This window comes from Embiotoca jacksoni, unplaced genomic scaffold (assembly GCF_022577435.1).
Source record: "Embiotoca jacksoni isolate LCO1_2020_lvr unplaced genomic scaffold, fEmbJac1.0.p SCAF_2, whole genome shotgun sequence".
In the NCBI taxonomy this organism is placed as follows: Eukaryota; Metazoa; Chordata; class Actinopteri; family Embiotocidae; genus Embiotoca; species Embiotoca jacksoni.
Genome location: NW_027185340.1, coordinates 23,622,367 through 23,639,803, shown reverse-complemented (window position 1 = coordinate 23,639,803; position 17,437 = coordinate 23,622,367). Strand labels below are relative to the sequence as shown.

At 45.2% G+C, this 17,437-nt stretch overlaps 1 protein-coding gene across 1 annotated transcript in view; it reads right to left on the bottom strand.

Annotated features, from left to right (window-relative positions):
* Positions 1 to 418: 418 nt before the first annotated feature.
* The window catches only part of caska (calcium/calmodulin-dependent serine protein kinase a), a 140,277-nt gene continuing 123,258 nt past the window's right edge, over positions 419 to 17,437 (bottom strand). The window contains 7 exon segments of the mRNA XM_069155115.1: positions 419 to 3,336; positions 7,925 to 8,008; positions 8,107 to 8,309; positions 8,401 to 8,481; positions 8,568 to 8,648; positions 14,793 to 14,908; positions 15,401 to 15,597. Coding sequence (XP_069011216.1) covers positions 3,160 to 3,336; positions 7,925 to 8,008; positions 8,107 to 8,309; positions 8,401 to 8,481; positions 8,568 to 8,648; positions 14,793 to 14,908; positions 15,401 to 15,597 — 939 coding nt within the window. The 3' untranslated portion in view covers positions 419 to 3,159.

Here is a 17,437-nt window from a genome sequence, read left to right as displayed (position 1 = left end):
TACGTAGCCCTTCTTTTATAATACATGTAGAATGTGGTTTGGCATTGTCTTGCTGAAATAAGAAAGGCCTTCCTTTCCTCCGGAAGTGTTCCTGAGCCCATGCAATGATTTCCAATACAGAATTCTGGCTGTTTTTAATGCAGTGCTGTTTGAGAGCCCAAAGATCATCAGCCGTCCAATACTGATTTTCAGCATTGTCCCTTGTGTACAGAAATTTCTCCAGATTCTGTAAATCTGTTAATGATATTATGAACTCATCAGCATTTCACAACTCTTCCAGTCTTTTGTTGACCCTTTCCCAACTTTTCTGAGACGTGTTGATGTGTAGCTGTAGTTGTAATGAATAGGACAGAGATGTTGTTCATGTCGTACTGATGTGTCCTGGAAAAGGAAAAAAAAAAGAGGAGCCACTCCAAGGTTGATTTTTCCAACACATAAAAGGAAATATATTTAAAAAATTGTTCATACTGAAGAACTTTTATCATCGCAGAGTCATTTACACAAAGGGGCAGTTGCACATCAGTCTGTCATATTCATGTATGAGGTTATTCATCTGCACACACTGCCTCCTCTTCCCTCGCAAAGTCGGCACCTTTGCAGAAAGTCAAGTGAACACTTCTTTGCAGACAGTTACAGAGTTTCAGAATAAAAATCAGCATTTTATCTCCGGTGGATTTTTAAACTCGACTGAAACACCAATACTCTTGGACATCACATTTCTGAAATGGCAAATGAGGAATCCGGTGAAATTTTCCTTTTTCTGTGTATGACAAATCAAAAACAGAAAATAAATCAAGACTTTTATTAGAATTTTTTTTTCTTACAAACACATCTTCCTTACACGGTCGATCTGTCTATAAATCTGTTGTTTAGAAATGTCACCCAGGATGCAAGGGATGTGCATAGGTGTCGAGTCAACGTCCGGCTCCATCACTGGTATTTTTTTAATTTTTTTTTTGCCCCTCTGACTTCTCTTGGCTGAGTTCAGTCTTCCAAACAACTGGAATGTTTTTTTCTTTTAATACATAGCTTTGTCTTTTTTCCTGTCTTGGAGGTTGACAGAGGGACACGGGGAACACTGACTGACTGACTGACGGCATGGAAGCTTGCAAATGTCCACATGCATGATAACCTCATTCATATCTCTAAAACATTTATGGATTTATTTAGAAGAGACAGTACCTGGGAGGTCGAGAGGTGCGAGTGCTGATACCGTGACTGGGAGGAAGGAAACCAGAAATCCATCTTAGAAAAGAACAGGAATGATTAAATAATGAGGGCCGCTGACATCATCTACAGAGAAGACATCGCAGTGTGTTTTTGTGCTTTTACTGCAGCCTGCTGATTAGAGGGCACCATATCGTAACGTCCGCCCTGATATCGGTCTCATTTTCAACATGATAAAATAAAAAAAATAAAAATCATATTTGTGGTTTTGGTAATTGTTTACTTGTTGACGTAACAATTCATACTGTTATGAAGTGTAGCGGTATGAGATCCGTTACACACGACAACAAGCGAGGCTGAGAGTCGGTCGAGTGGAAGCAGAAAACCAGTCACGTTAGTGTTTACTGAATGTTTCAAGGCAAAACTGTTAAGTTTGTGTGTTGACTCACAAAACCGTAACAATTGTATAGATTCATTTGCAGGTTCTTGAAATTATTATTAATATACTTTACAGTATTTTTTCCAGCCCAGTATCGCGCCAGAGTGTGTAATACACCCATTCTTCCACCAGAGGACAGCATGTCAGTTTGACGGTTGGCCCCGGCAACCATCAGTGACATCATCTATTGGTTTGTGAACCGTTCTTCAGTCTTCAGTTTGATTATTTGACCGTCTTTTTTCCATCCTGGTGGTTTGGAAAGATAAGTGACCATATTTGGACGAGCTGGGAGGAGCGAGCGGTGATCTGACTATCGGATTTAAAACCTGAGGACACTAAACCCCGCCCACCTATAGTGGACACCTTACTGCACCACAGGCCTGTCAATCAAACAGACACCCCCCCAAATATACCGCTCTTTCAGACCTAATATTGAATTAATGATGGAATTATTTTCAGATGGACCGCCTGAAAATTGATCGGGAGCACAGACCTTAACAAACAACACCATCATAACTCGTGGAAAAAATGTATTGACTTTGTATTTCATGAGAGAAATTGAATGGGAGTCTATGGAGCTGGAGGCTTTTTGGAGTCAACCTCTAGTGGCCCTGGGTGGTATTGCACGTCTGCATTGGCTTCATGATTATAGACCTGGAACTTTTATAAACAGTCAGTGGCGTCGCCTCGTTTTGAAAAGTTGACACAGCCTGAGATGATCTATGACAACGTAACAACATGTCCTCGAGGTCGTTGGGTGAAGCACAAAAGTGCTGAAGTCTGTGAAGGGAGGAAGGAGGTCGGAGGAGTTTAAGCACAAGCGATAGCGACGAGGATTTCTTGAAGAAAATCCTCTCCGAACGCTGACCAAGCATTTTTGTTATCTGCCCCTAAATGACACGGTGAGCTCTGCTGTCACGGCGGGTGTATAACACGCTTCGGCGTGATACCGGGTTGTTTTCATCATATTGTCAGGAATACTGTGATCGCGGATGTGCACTGAAGTACCGCGACATTATTTTAGGCTCGTATCACCCTGCTGCTGATGGACAGAACACCCACCGACAGCGTCTCTCCACGGGTCGTTCACGCCCACCGGGACGACGATGTGATGGGAGGCGCCAGGGAGAGCTGGCGGTGCACCAACATGAGAGGACGGGACACAGTACTGTCTCTTTAAAACAAACATCTACAAAAATGTTGCCTCCTAGCTAGTACAGACATGACAATATTCACTTTTTAGTTTACTCTGTTTTTATACAACACTATGACTAAGTCGTCTGCGAGGGCAAGAGTCCGAGAAGCGTCTGCCGCGGGTGGTTCGTGCAGCGCTCAGGAGGATTTCGGTTGAATGCTGTGGTCGCTTTCACACAACACTGAGGGCGTTTCCCATCGAGTGCAGCGTACAGAGAGGTTTCCCATCAGGTTGGGTTAATAGTCTTTTCATTATTCTTTGTTTCGAAGAGGGAACGATGGGACTTTGGCCGAGGAGTTGTTACTGGGAGGGGGAGATGGAGGAGCAGAGAGTGTAAAGGTGGAGGAGGTGGTGCAGGTCAGTAGACCCAGGACACAGGGACCCACTGGCTGGTGGTGCACACCAGGTCGATGGCCTCCTCCAGGTGCCGGATGGTCTCGTCGATCTCGTTGTTGATGATGGTCTGGTCGAAGTAGTGGGCGTAGGTCTTCTGAAGGATCTCCGACTCCTTCTGCAGCCGCTGCAGCGACTCGTCCTGGTGGAGGAGGAGGGGTGGAGGAGGCGTTAGTGACAGAGAGAGGAGCACATACAGGACTGAAGATGAGATCATTGAGGCCCCTACATACTGTGCAGCGAACTGTTCCAGGACCCGCTCGTCAATCCAGAACTACTCTCAGTTCCCGGTTTATTAGGAACACCTAGCCAACACCGGAGCAGTCCAAAACACCTTCATGAAGGTTATCCTGTCCGGCTTTTCTAAACTGTCGGTGCCGATTTAACCTCAAAATCTTTTTGGAGGAAGCAAACTGTTAATGTCGGAAGATTTTCTGGGACCTTTGGTGGCCAAATGAGTAAATCTACGTAAACGTGCGCCAGGTTAGAGTCCGACTTTCTCCCCTTTCCCCTCGACCTCATCTGGAAGTCCATATTTCCACGGTATCATTGATGGTGTCAGAGCAGACTGGTGGTGCAGTGAGAGGACATGAGTGAGTGGTGGCAGCTGACTTAACAGGACATTGTTGAGGTCACTTTGTGTTAGTTTCTATTTCATGAATGAATTTACAGTGTGATTTATCCAAAATCTGTGTTTGAGGTGAAGACTCTGTTGAACACTTATGAACTGTCGTGCCCTCGTAGAAACTCAGCAGGGAAATAGAGTTTTCTTGCCAACATGACATTTAGGAAATGAGAAATCAGCCCACCGGATGAAGGTGACTTTAACCACCGCGGTTCCAGCTTGTACACTTTCTTTGTTATTACGTCTTCAGTTTGACGGTCAGCAGCACTGCTGAGAAACTACCAGCCGGATGTTCATGAAACTTGGTGGAAGAGTGTAGCAGAGACCAACGAGGAACCCGTTTCATCACGGCGCTGATCCCCCAATCATTTTTCATTTTCATCGACGTGTGTTTAGGCTTTCTAGAAATACACTGGCTCCACATCACAATCCACATTCACGGGTACTTGTTCAAACTTTACTCAGTAAGCAGGTGCAGCGGAGATCTCGGGGACTGGCGGCTCTGTCGCCGTCAGCGTATCAGTATGTGAGTGTGAGTGAATGGGAAAACATTGTGAAGCGCTTCGACACCATTGAAATGAAAACGTGCTTCATAAGTTTAGACCGCACACTTCCTGTCTGTCTCTACTGCTCCTTCGTTAGCAGATCATACAGGAGTCCTAAACATCCCGCAGTGTTTCCGAAGCTTTATGTCGCAGCTGACAGACACCAGCTGCTGCTGTGCTGAACCGTCCGGCTGAAACTCCTGCTTCTGTCCCAGGACGCGCAAATAGGCCTCTGACAGTCGTTCCTGACGGACGAGTCCCACCAAACCAAACGCCGTGTGCCGTTGCCGGACCCCCGGCGTGACGGACAGTGAACCTGCGAGACGGTTGTTCAGCACAGTGTGTAGGAGCCTTTACTCAGCGGAGGAGGAGGAGGAGGAGGAGGAGGAGGAGGAGGAGGCGAATGGAAAAACACAGGAGGAGTGACTAACCGCTAGGACGTACAAGGAGCTTCTGGCCGGGAAGACACGTAGCTACGAACACACTCAGGCTTTACTTACTGGCAGCGCTCGACACCACCGGGGCGTCTGAGGGGGGCCACAGAAACAAACACATGCGGCGTGCAAAGATGAAGGAGCGCAGAGAGGAATGAGAGAGACCAACACACCAGTGGAGAGCAGAGAGCACAGCCACCACATGGTCAGTTCAACCGGGGTCAGCAGTCTGTTTGATCGCAGCTGATCATGTAACAACATGTCAGCATGTGAACGTGCGTCCTTTTAAATGGGTTGAACACCAAATACAGGTTCGAGGTGATGAGAGAGACGACATGTTTTTGTACTAGTTTTTTTTGCCATGCCTGTTTTGGTTTTTATCTTTTTAAAAGTCAAGATTTGCTTGTTAGAATGTTTTCTTGGATTTTAAAGACAAAACAACTTTGATAAATTGAGAAAGAATTTTTTAATATTTTTTTTTACAAGTTTTTAAATGACTAAAAATGCTTAATCTTTGGTATTTGATTTTTAAAGAATATTTGTTGCTAAAAAAACAACAACATCGTTTTGATTTCATTATTTTTGCAGAGGCACTCAGCCCCCTGCTTACTTACACTTATTGAAGATGACGGATGACGCTCGTCTGGTACAGTTACATCTTTAAAAAAGGTTGAATCATTTTCTTAAACAACTTGCGACAGCAGTTTTTACTCAAATCACTCAGAGAAGTTCAGAAACCGTTGCTGTTGTGCACAAAGGAAGAGCAGCGATGCACACCGTGCAGGAAGGAAACTTTAGAGGGCGAATACAACACGTTATGTCTTTTTATCAACGTCAGAACCTGAGTTACACTCGTTGTAAGAACCGATTTACAGAGCATCCAGAGAGTATTCACAGCGCTTCACCTTTTACACATTTTGTTGTTACAGCTTTATTCCAAAATGGATTAAATACTTTTTTTCCCTCAAATTTCTACACACAATATCCCATAATAATAACGTGAAAAAGTTTTTTTTAGAAATTTTTGCAAATCTATTAAAAATAATGAACGGAAATATAACACGTACATAAGTATTCACAGCCTTTGCTCAATACTTTGTTGAAGCACCTTTGGCAGAAATTACAGCCTCAAGTCTTTTTGAGTACGATGCTATAAGCTTGGCTCCTATTCTTGGGCAGTTTCTCCCGTTTTTCTTTGCAGGACCTCTCAAGCTCCATCAGGTTGGATGGGGAGCGTCGGTGCTCAGCCATTTTCAGATCTCTCCAGAGATGTTCAATCTGGTTCAAGTCTGGGCTCTGCCTGGGTCTCTCAAAGACATTCACAGAGTTGTCCCGAAGCCATTCCTTTGTTATCTTGGCTGTGTGCTTCGGGTCGTTGTCCTGTTGGAAGATGAACCTTCGCCCCAGTCTGAGGTCCAGAGCGCTCTGGAGAAGGTTTTCATCAAGGATGTCTCTGTACATTGCTGCATTCATCTTTCCCTCCATCCTGACTAGTCTCCCAGTTCCTGCCGCTGAAAAACATCCCCACAGCATGATGCTGCCACCACCATGCTTCACCGTAGAGATGGTATTGGCCAGGTGATGAGCGGTGCCTGGTTTCCTCCAAACATGACGCTTGGCATTCAGGCCAAAGAGTTCAATCTTTGTTTCATCAGACCAGAGAATTTAGTTTCTCATGGTCTGACAGTCCTTCAGGTGCCTTTTGGTAAACTCCAGGTGGGCTGTTATGTGCCTTTTACTGAGGAGTGGCTTCCGTCTGGCCACTCTACCATACAGGTCTGCTTGGTGGAGTGCTGCAGAGATGGTTGTCCTTCTGGAAGGTTCTCCTCTCTTCACAGAGCAACGTTGGCGCTCTGTCAGAGTGACCATCGGGTTCTTGGTCACCTCCCTGACTAAGGCCCTTCTCCCCCGATCGCTCAGTTTGGCCGGGCGGCCAACTCTAGGAAGAGTCCTGGTGGTTCCAAACTTCTTCCATTTACGGATGATGGAGGCCACTATGCTCATTGGGACCTTCAATGCTGCAGACATTTTTCTGTACCCTTCCCCAGATCTGTGCCTCCATACAATCCTGTCTCAGAGGTCTACAGACAATTCTTTGGACTTCATGGCTTGGTTTGTGCTCTGACATGTCAACTGTGGGACCTTATATAGACGGTGTGTGTCTTTCCAAATCATGTCCAATCAACTAAATTTACCAGGTGGACTCCAATCAAGTTGTAGAAACATCTCAAGGATGATCAGTGGAAACAGGATGCACCTGAGCTCAATTTTGAGTGTAATGGCAAAGGCTGTGAATACTTATGTACATGTGATTTTTTTCGGTTATTATTTTTAATAGATTTGCAAAAATAAAAAACAACCTTTTTCACGTTGTCATTGTGGGGTATTGTGTGTAGAATTTTGAGGAAAAAAATGAATTTAATCCATTTTGGAATAAGGCTGTAACATAACAAAATGTGGAAAAAGTGAAGCGCTGTGAATACTTTCTGGATGCACTGTAACCACGGACGTGAGCAGACACAGCAAATGTGTCACACTCAAGAAATTGGCAAAGGAATGCTTCAGAAAATCTAAATTAATGAAGCGGTGAGCCGGGCGAGATGTTCTGAGAAGCAGGTGGGTTTTGTGAATTTGTCCCCCAGACTGTCCACACAGAGTTCTTCTGTGATCTTCTGAAGGAAAACATTCAGTGAAAACAACCTGAACTGTGACGCGATCGCAGTTTCTCGCCCACAACAACACAATCACCGTTCCCCACCACGCCGCTGGAGTCACCACTCACTGGATTTGGCTCCCTGCTACTTCTTTCTGTTCCCTAAAAGTCTGCGCCCTCTGCTTCGGGTTCAGGTCCACGTTAAAATCACCAACGCACGTGTACTCGTGGTCAGAGAATATGTGTTCGACTCAGGTGCTGATGTTAATGAAGCGACGTCATCGACGTCAGTCTATGAACCTTTTCACTGCACCTCGGTGGAGCGGTTTTGATGAACAATCAAAAAGACCAAGAAACATCGCCAGCCTTACCCTTAGATCCTTCATGTTTGGAGAGAGTGTGAGTGTGTGTGTGTGTGTGTGTGTGTGTGTGTGTGTGTGTGTGTGTGTGTGTGTGTGTGTGTGTACTCCTACCTCATTGATGCCTGGCGTGATGGTTGGCGCAGCAATAAAGACGACGTACGGGGCAAACTCTGCTGTCCGCAGGACCTTCAGGGCCTGATGGGAAACACATGGAAGAGGTCAAAACATCCATACATATTGAAGGCATGTACACACACACACACACACACACACACACACACACACACACACACCTGAGGTTCAACGTCCAGTATGGCGATGAGTCCCTGTTGGTGGATCTTGCGAATGGTCTCCAGCCGCGTGCCGTACATGGCGTCCTCATGGCTGCCGTACTCCAGGTACTCGTTGTTGCTGATGTCCTGCATCATCTGGTCGTGGGAGACAAAGTAGTAGTTCTTCCCGTTCTCTTCATCCTTCTTCGGAGGTCTGGTCGTGTCTACAGGACAGAGAATCCACACAGGAAGTGAGAGTTTGCATTTCCTCCCGTGTTCAGCGGTGCCGTGAGGACTCTCCATCGCGGGTCTTACGTGGGATGGGGTAGGCGAATCTGTCGGGGTGTTTGGTTATGAGTGTGTTCTTGATGTGTCTTCTTCCCACTCCGTGAGCGCCTGACAAAGACACACAGTCAATCAGTCAGATCACTATTGAAGGTAGACGTCTTCGTTTCCTGCTGCTGCGCTCGCCGCTTACTCACCTAACAAAACTAGTGTTTTCCTCTTGAAAGCAGGAAGCTTCACAACCTCCTCATATGTGACGAGATCTAGTTGGTCGAACACTGGAGGTGACAGGGGGGGAAACGCAAAGGTAGATTAGGAGGCTGTGGAGGGGAGTGTGCTGGGACAAACAAGATCTTAGAGAGAGTGAGCGGAACGAGGCGTGCTAAAGAGTCTCAAACACATCTGGTAACTACGTGCTGAAGAGAAGACGACGTCTTCAAACCAAAGGAGATTCAAAATCTCACTGGGAACAGACCTAATGTGGAAACAGTGAGTGGGGTTGGGTTCAGACAACGAGATCTGCCGTCCAGTCGGCATAATAAACAGGTTTGTTGAGCTCAGATGCTAACAGATCTCTCAGCAGCTTCCATCTCTCCTCGTTATGTTTTTAGCAGCGCAGGCCGATTTGAACAGCGTGCAAGTGAAGTTGACGCGTCTCCTTCAGATTGCCGACTCTTTATTTCGATGACGTTTCAAGCAGCACCAGCTGACTATAAATCCTGAAAAGGAATTCTTCAGTTTGGGCCGACCCGGCATCAACATGCATGTTGGGTAATCTGATCACACGTGTTCAGCTCAATCTGTTCACACCTGGTGTTAGATTTAGACTTTATTAATCCCACAGTGGGGGAATTTAGTCGTCACAGCAGCATAGAAACACAAATAAGTGCACACAAAATGAAAATAAAATAGTACAAATTCGTATACAATAAAATAAGATAAAAAATAATTATTTTAGAAAAAAAACAAGAGCAATGAATAAATAAATACACACACAGACTATATACACAAAAACAAAAAAACTAAAACAAAAATAAATAAATACAGCTTGGGATGAATGGAAAGTGTCAGGTGCTATAAAATGAACAGTGCAACGTTATGTTATGGTGGTGCTGAATAGTCTGACAATTATTAGTATTAAAAAGCATCTGCACACGTCTCGAGTCTCCAACTTGTAATCGGATCGGACTTCCTTGCTCTATATTTAAATGAACACGGAGCAACAGGTATTCAACTCGACTCGAGTCTCATTTTAATGTGTCGTCTATTAGGAGTTTATGATGCATTTCACATTTGTAGACATCTGAACACTCCAGTTTGTAATTCACAACCTGAACCAACAGGATCGACCCGATGATGCCAGCTCCGGTTCAGATTCTTTATTTATTCATTCCAGCAGGTAAAAAAAGGACCCAGACCACCGCTGAATGTTGTCTGAACATTTGAGTTTACATCTGAACTTTGAGCTGCCCACTTGTGATTGGATCTCCCAGGACGCGTGTTGACGGCAGGAGGAAGGAGGAAGGAGTTTGAGTTGTTCTGACTTTGGTTACTTGCTAATGCTGAAAGCTAAACTGACATTTGAACGGATTGAGATTGGATGAAATGCTGCTGAACCACAACCCCAGAAGTGACCAGCGGAGAGTAGAGATGGTCTGAGACGTGCTGCTGACTCAGCTGATTATAACCTCTGTGCACTGAGATGAAGCTGAACGAGATGAACTGCATCGAACCAGGTTGTGTGAAGGAACACTACAGCTCGAGCGCCACCACAAGGAAGATGTGTGTGATTTCCTGGAAGTGCAGCAGGACAGTGACACTGCTGTCCTGTAATCGTGTGTGTTATAGCTGATATTCATGTATTTATGGTTTGGTGACAAAAATGTTTTGTGAAAAAACAAAATTCTCCTGAAGTGATTAAATCTAATTTCTTCTAAATAAGTCACAAGGAAACTTTTAAATTGACTTTCTTAAAAGCCTTCATGCAACTGAATATTTATCTTTTAACCCAACGTACAGGTTAACTGTGTTGTAGTTTTCTCTATCAAACAGCGCTCGAAGTTAACACTGCAGGACTTTGCAGAGTCAGGACATTTCTCTCTGATCAAACGAGAGCAGGATTAAATGAGGGCAGGTTGACTGTGCAGCAGAGCGTATCGCATGTTCACTGTACAATGTGTTCTCAGCCTCTGAAACACGAGCCTCCATGCAGCCACCATATCTCGGGGTGCTGACACATGAAATACAATACCCACAAGTCAGTGTGTTCTGCTGTGCAGCTGCTGCTCACACTGACGGTGGAGAACCGTTTACAGTCACAATGTATTGGACTCAGTGTGTTCGTTAAGAGCAGAGACTTCAGTGTTTGGCTGCTAATGAACCAAACATGGATCAGGATGAACATCAGATCACACAGTGTCACACACACACACACACACACACACACACACACACACACACACACACACACACACACACACACACTAGCTAAGCTACGAGGTTTCAGTTTTGCTTGAGCCTTCTGTTGTTTTTGGACCTCAGCAACAGAAACAAAAGTGAAACCCGGGCAGTGACAGCTGACTCGAACTACACAGCTCATCAGAGAAACAGAGAAGAAGAGAGGAGGAGGTGGTTCGCTGTCACTGTTGTTACTTACATGCAAGAGAGGCCGTTCAGTAGGAGAAAGCGAGAGAGATGAACAGGAGGGGTCATAACATGGTTCGATTACAACAGCAGAAATACACAAAGTTACACACAAACAGCAAGAAACAACAGCTGGGCAGCTGTGCAGTCCGGCACGGTGCCCACAGTGGAGGAGGACGCACACAGTACAGTTGTTGTTGCTGTTGGAGGGCGTATTCACGCCCACTGGTGACATGTCACAGTGTGAGTGGAGTCTGGTGACGCTGTGGGAGCCGTGAGGGTCGGGACAATATACCGATCTTATCCTGGGAAATCTTTCTTCCAATAACTCACGTTTGACTGGAACCAGCTGATAAATGATCAGAACATTTTCTTCAGTATCATTTTCTTCTTGATGTTATTCTTTGAAGACTATTAATACTTAAAGTACACAAACAGAACTGATCCTGTGTTGTTGTTGTTGTTTTTTTTAACCTTTTTACCAGTTTTAGGTCTCGTAATTACAGCGTCTGGATATTGTTTGGTATTTATTAACTATGATGCCGATACGATCCATGAACTTTCTGAGCTAGCACCTCGACAATACCTGCAGTGGTACATATCTTAGTTCAGGAAGCTGAATCCACACTGCTCTTCACAACAGTGTTACCGAAAGAGATTTCTTCTTCGACTTTATTAATTAAAGAAGATGTTCTTTCAATACTTCAAACTTTTCCACACTTGAAGCAACAGACTCATTTTGGTCCTGATTGTGGATGTTCAGCAGTGAAGTTTGTGCACATGCTTCATTATTCTAATGCTGCTCTGCTGTCACGCTTGAACGACGGAGGCTGTATGAATCAATGTGTTGAATCACGTGAATCATTTTTGTTTACACATTTCCTGCTTTATTCACACTTCTTCTAAAAAAAATACTTTGCCTCTAAACAATTAGGTTTTGTGTCAGTGTGTAAAGGTTCCAGTTCACAAACACACACGAGCAAAACGTTGCAGCACTTTCTGTTTTTCTTTGAGAATTCCCAGGAAAAGAATGAGAAACTGAACCGAGTGAAACGATGGGATCAAAGTGTCAAACATAAAGTGTTCGTTCTCTCATCGATGGATCAGTGAAATGTTTGATTAATAAAGTCATCGTGTTGATTAAATGCAGATGGTGCTGGATCGCATGCAGTCACTAATGTCTTCTGCGTCGCATGCTACAGAATATTCAGGCAATTTCTTTTAAAGGACACGTTCACAATTTTTCATGTCTGTCCTAAAACAGTGAGGACATTCAAACAGAGCTCGAATAAACGAGGACAGAGTAAACATGTATTCTTAAGTTGATCTGAAGCTGCTGCCAAACAAATCACACTAATCCTTGTGGATCTCTTACAAAAGTAAAGTCTTTGGAGGACAAAACTTCCTCTGTGTCGACATCCCTCCGATGCTGCTGAACGGGGAAACCGTGGAAGTCTGGAAGATACCCGCTTCATTTGGACAGCTGAGTTCTCACAGTAGCTTTAAATTAACTTTAGAAATACGTCCTCCGTCACTCCCACTGAAAGGAAGACATCTGTTCATGTCCAGTTGGAACAGGAGGGACGATCGCAGCACGAGAAAACTTCAGCTTCGGAGCTGATGTAGGAAAAGACTCCGAAAACTGTGAACTTCTCCTTTAAATAAAATAAACTGACCGATGTGTCAGCCGGGGTGTCGAGGCGCATGGGATGATAGACATGCTCAAGAACTGGATATTCACACACACACACACACGCGCACGCACGCACGCACGCACGCACGCACGCACACACACACACACACACACACACACACACACACACACACACACACACACACACACCCTTCAGCCCGCTCTCTGTCACATCAGTAGCAGCACGTCTCATCTTTCTCATCCCATAATCCTCAGAGATAAACTGCACACACAGATGTGACATACAACAAAGATAAAGTCATCCTCTGCTCTTTTCATCACACCATCCATTACTCTGCTTCTACTCTGCTGATCAGACTCTCAACACTTTATAATACCAGACGAACACTTTAGAAACGACTGCAGCGTGACCTCTGACCTCTGCTGCTGTTCAACGTGCTACTTTGGAGGGAAGCGTGTAACGTGCAGGTTTTAGTTCAAATCTAACAACCAACACGCGATCAGGCGGCTGCTGGGATCTCACACACTGTGTGACGACCGCAAGATTATTAATTATTCCTTTAAATTTATGTAAAGAAACATCATGTCATTGTTCCAGATGAATAAAAGAAAACTATGTTTATTATTTCTGTTGCTACTTAATTATCACCTGGTTTGAAGTGCTTATACTGTATGCAACTATTGATCAGACAAAAAAACCTCTAATTAATAAAGTATGCAATCCATGAATTTTTAAACACATTTAATTTAATAGTTTCTTATGTTCTCATTCATTTAATGACAGCAACGTTTTTTGGGATCTGGACTTTTGGTGAGACTAAATTTGGAGACATCACAGTGCACTCTGGGTAAGAGAGGATGCTCTTTTCTGACATCATGTAGTAAATAAGATGAACTGTACTCAACAGTCTGAGCTAAGCTGTAACCTGATGGAGATGTTGGGTCATGAGTAGTGACTGGTTCACCGCCACACCTCCTTCTGTCCAAACTAAACTTTACGAGTCTGTCTCAACTGTTTTTACAAGAATCTTTCATGACCTGTCTCACACCTCAATAAGCATCAATATTATTATTATATTAGTATTTATCTACAATCAATCAAGTAAAAAGGATTAAAAGCTGTTCTTCCCAGTGAATCTCCAGATTAGAAAACCATACAGAACAATATTTTGACACTCAGGAGTTTCTGAAGTCATAGCTTATCCAAACGTGAACGGTGAACCTGTAGCAGCGCTCACAAAAACGTGTCATTCTGGTGATGATGATGATCAAACTACGAAACCTGAAATACCTGTGACAGCTTTCCCTTTCTCCGTGCACGTCACCGTTCATCGTGCAACAGGAACAGTCTCTGGACTTTGTGATTGACCCTCGTATTATATAAAATATAGTCTGACACACAGCAACACACAGGAAGAGGGCAGCTGCTGCACTCAGGGGGAAGTTGGGATTTATGTGTCTTGCTAAAGGGCACTTCAAGCCCACATCACAGCTCTGGTCACAAACACACGTGATGAGTTTACACCCCAACACACTCCAGCCTGGTCACACAGCCAGACACATGGCCGTGATACTCGAGTAGTTGATGTGTGTCACACCAGTGTCCAGACACCGCTAAACATATCCCTGTTTATGCTTCTGCTTTTAGTTGACCCCACGTGTGGAGGAGACAAACGGTAGCATACTTTGCTACGCACACACACACACACACACACACACACACACACACACACACACACACACACACACACACACACACACACACACACACACACACACTTCCTCTCATGTCTAAAACTGCAGAGATGTGGTGTCTGTCTCCCTGAGCTGCCCACAGCTCCCTCCATCCCTACTGCGCTCAGATAAGATTTCTGCTGCCCCGGCAGCTCTTCCTCTCACTGCTGGCGGCCGCTCTGCTACTCGAGATGACACATGCAAGGATACGAGATCCGGTTGCACACAGGTTCCCACACAAACAGACGCACATGCTCACACACTCACATGATGTAAAAGGCATGCACGCAGCAATGGGACTGAGCGCCACTGGGATGTCTGCAGCGTGTTGTTAAGGGTGCACATGCACGTGAACACACACGTCCAGCATGTCGGAGGGTGCGTGGTGTACCTGCATTGTGCTTGGCCAAATACTTGTCTTTGTACTGTTTCTTCTTCTTGCCAAACCAGGTGCAGCTGGCCTGCTGCTCCTGCTTGGTCTTCTCCATGGCTATACACGCCACTCGCCTATCACACACACACACACACACACACACACACAAAAACAAAACACAGTGTTTGAAGTTAGAGGTTTGCGGTTAATGTTGGGCTAAAGTAATTTTGTTGTATTTCTGTCATAAGACACGTTTCCACTGCAGGAACTTTCCCAAGAAACTTTTTGAGGGAGTCAACATCTGCGGTTCCACCAGAGGAACCAAAAGCACAGGAACCTTTAAGAAGGGGCTTGTGACGCTAAATGTTGCTGATTGGTCACAAAAGGTATTTTTAAAAGCTTTAAAAGCAGAAGAGATCCTCTGATAGATGGACTGATGATGAAGTCCAAGCCTTGTTAAGTATGTATGCAGAGACATTTGAGTCTACAGATGACAAAGGTCTGGAGGAAACATGAATTCCTTGGAAAAGTTCCCAGACATTTGTCCCGAGAACTAAAAGTTCCGGGGAGCTTCGGTGGAAACGTGGCTTTTGTGTTGCTGCTATCATCCATCTGCGTGTTCTCACCACTCCTGCAGCTCCGGCGACGGGATGAGGCCCGCCGTGCCGTTCTTTGTGTTCTCCAGCTTTCCCTGCCACCAGTTGTGGTCATCCTTGGAAATGATCTGGATGATGTCGCCCACGCGGAAGCGAATGCCGGCCTCCTTGCAGGGGATGAGCTCGTCTTTGGAGGGGTCGTACTCGAACTGGGCCCTCACGTAGATCTGTGGCGAAAAGCGCAGAGGTTACAGGAGGGAGCTACCCGCCGTCGGAGGGGTGAAAGAGGTGGACGATGAGTGGAAAGACAGACAAATGTGACTCGATTGTGTGTACATCATGACAGCTAGGCCTGAAGTCAATGAGCAGTGGACTCTCCGGGGTCGTGACATCACAGACGGGGGATAGTTGCCACATTGGAAACCGGTTTCCAAGGACGGTGTTTCCGCAGTGAGATAAACCCAGACACTGCTGGGCTTTTAATGAGCCTCTCGACTCACTGGTAATTACGGCACAGGCATTGTTTATGTGTCCATTGGACCAAAACAACACTCATTATCCTGCTTTAAAATATTTTAACCACACAGCCGGTTGTTGGCATTTCACACCGAGTGAACGTACGAGGGTTATAGACAAAAGTGGGGAAGTGTTGTTGGCTTTTTTGGGGCGGAGTGGGGGGGGGGGGAATGGGGGGGGGGGGGGGCTGTCTCTTACCTTAACAGACATTTTGTCCTTGATTGGAGGTCTGGATACAATCTAGGATTTGAAAGCATCACACACATCATGCAGCAAAACGGCTATGCAATGTCTCAACAGCAGTATGGCGGCCAAGGCAGGTGGAAGGGGGGTGGGGGGTGTGGGTGGACGGATGATGGTGAGACTGACGGGGACAAGGACAGGGACGGGTCGGTGACAACTCTGTCTTTTGTGGACTCTACTGCCCTCTGCTGGTGCGTTCATGAGATCCCGATACGCTCTGAATTTATCCCACAGCATTCAAAGATGAAGACAGCAAATTCATGTCAGAGGAAATGAATGATGTGTGTGACGGGAAGGTGCACACACACAACGGCACTGATGGGATGAGATAAAGGCTGCGGGACATTGTTAAAGCTGGCACGGCATTTTAGCTGGCCTGACTAAGATGTTGCTTCTAACCATAGTTAACATCTGACCGGGGATCAGCGGTTCTGAGGGATCTCTGAGCTCTGCTGGGTTCAACAATGCCTGTGCCATTGTTACCATAGATACAGTCTGAAAACAGGTGGTGAAGTGCTCGGCTGTCAGGCTGAAGACAGCAGAGGTCACTCATGTTGATTCTATTGTGTCTTAGCTTCATGTCACTGAGAAAACAAACAAATAAACGAAAAAACAAACAAACAATACAAGTCTTCGTGGATACTCCCACTCCTCCTTGTAACTGAGACCTGACCTGGGAAAAGAGTCCAAATCATAATTGTCTGAAAACAGAGTCTGAGGAATGAGGAAGTGTAAATGGTGGAGAAGGATCAGGTCTTCTTTAGACCGGTTCTGATTCTGCTGGGGGGCCCTTCGGATCATGTCTAATGTGGTCATTGAATTATTAAAAACACATAATCAGAAGCAGGGCTGTGGTTTGAATGCGTGACTTTCAAAATAAACGCTCTTAAAGGAGCTGTCAGTCTGTGCCCTTTTGTTTTTCTCCAATCTGGTTTCCAATTGTAATGATTGCTGGACTTGTGAGGACCTCCACATGAGATGTGTTCATCTCCAACATGTGACCACTGCAGTGGTTTCTTTCTGTTTCTTTCTCAGAGGGGAGGTGTGGTTGTTAGAGAGTACAGATGAAGGGAGAGGGATCACAAAGATGTGTGTGCTTTGACCGACACAGTGGGTCTGGATCTCTTTCTTCCTTTTACCAAACGGACACACACAGACGGACCGAGGCATCTGCATTCTGACTGTTTCCCTCTCAGACTCGCAGGGAAGCATTATGCTCTTCAAGTCAATAAAATCAAATTCCCCCAAACACCCTCAAAACAAAGTGTCTTTTGAATCCAGATGCATCGTGTCTGCTGCTCTCTTTGG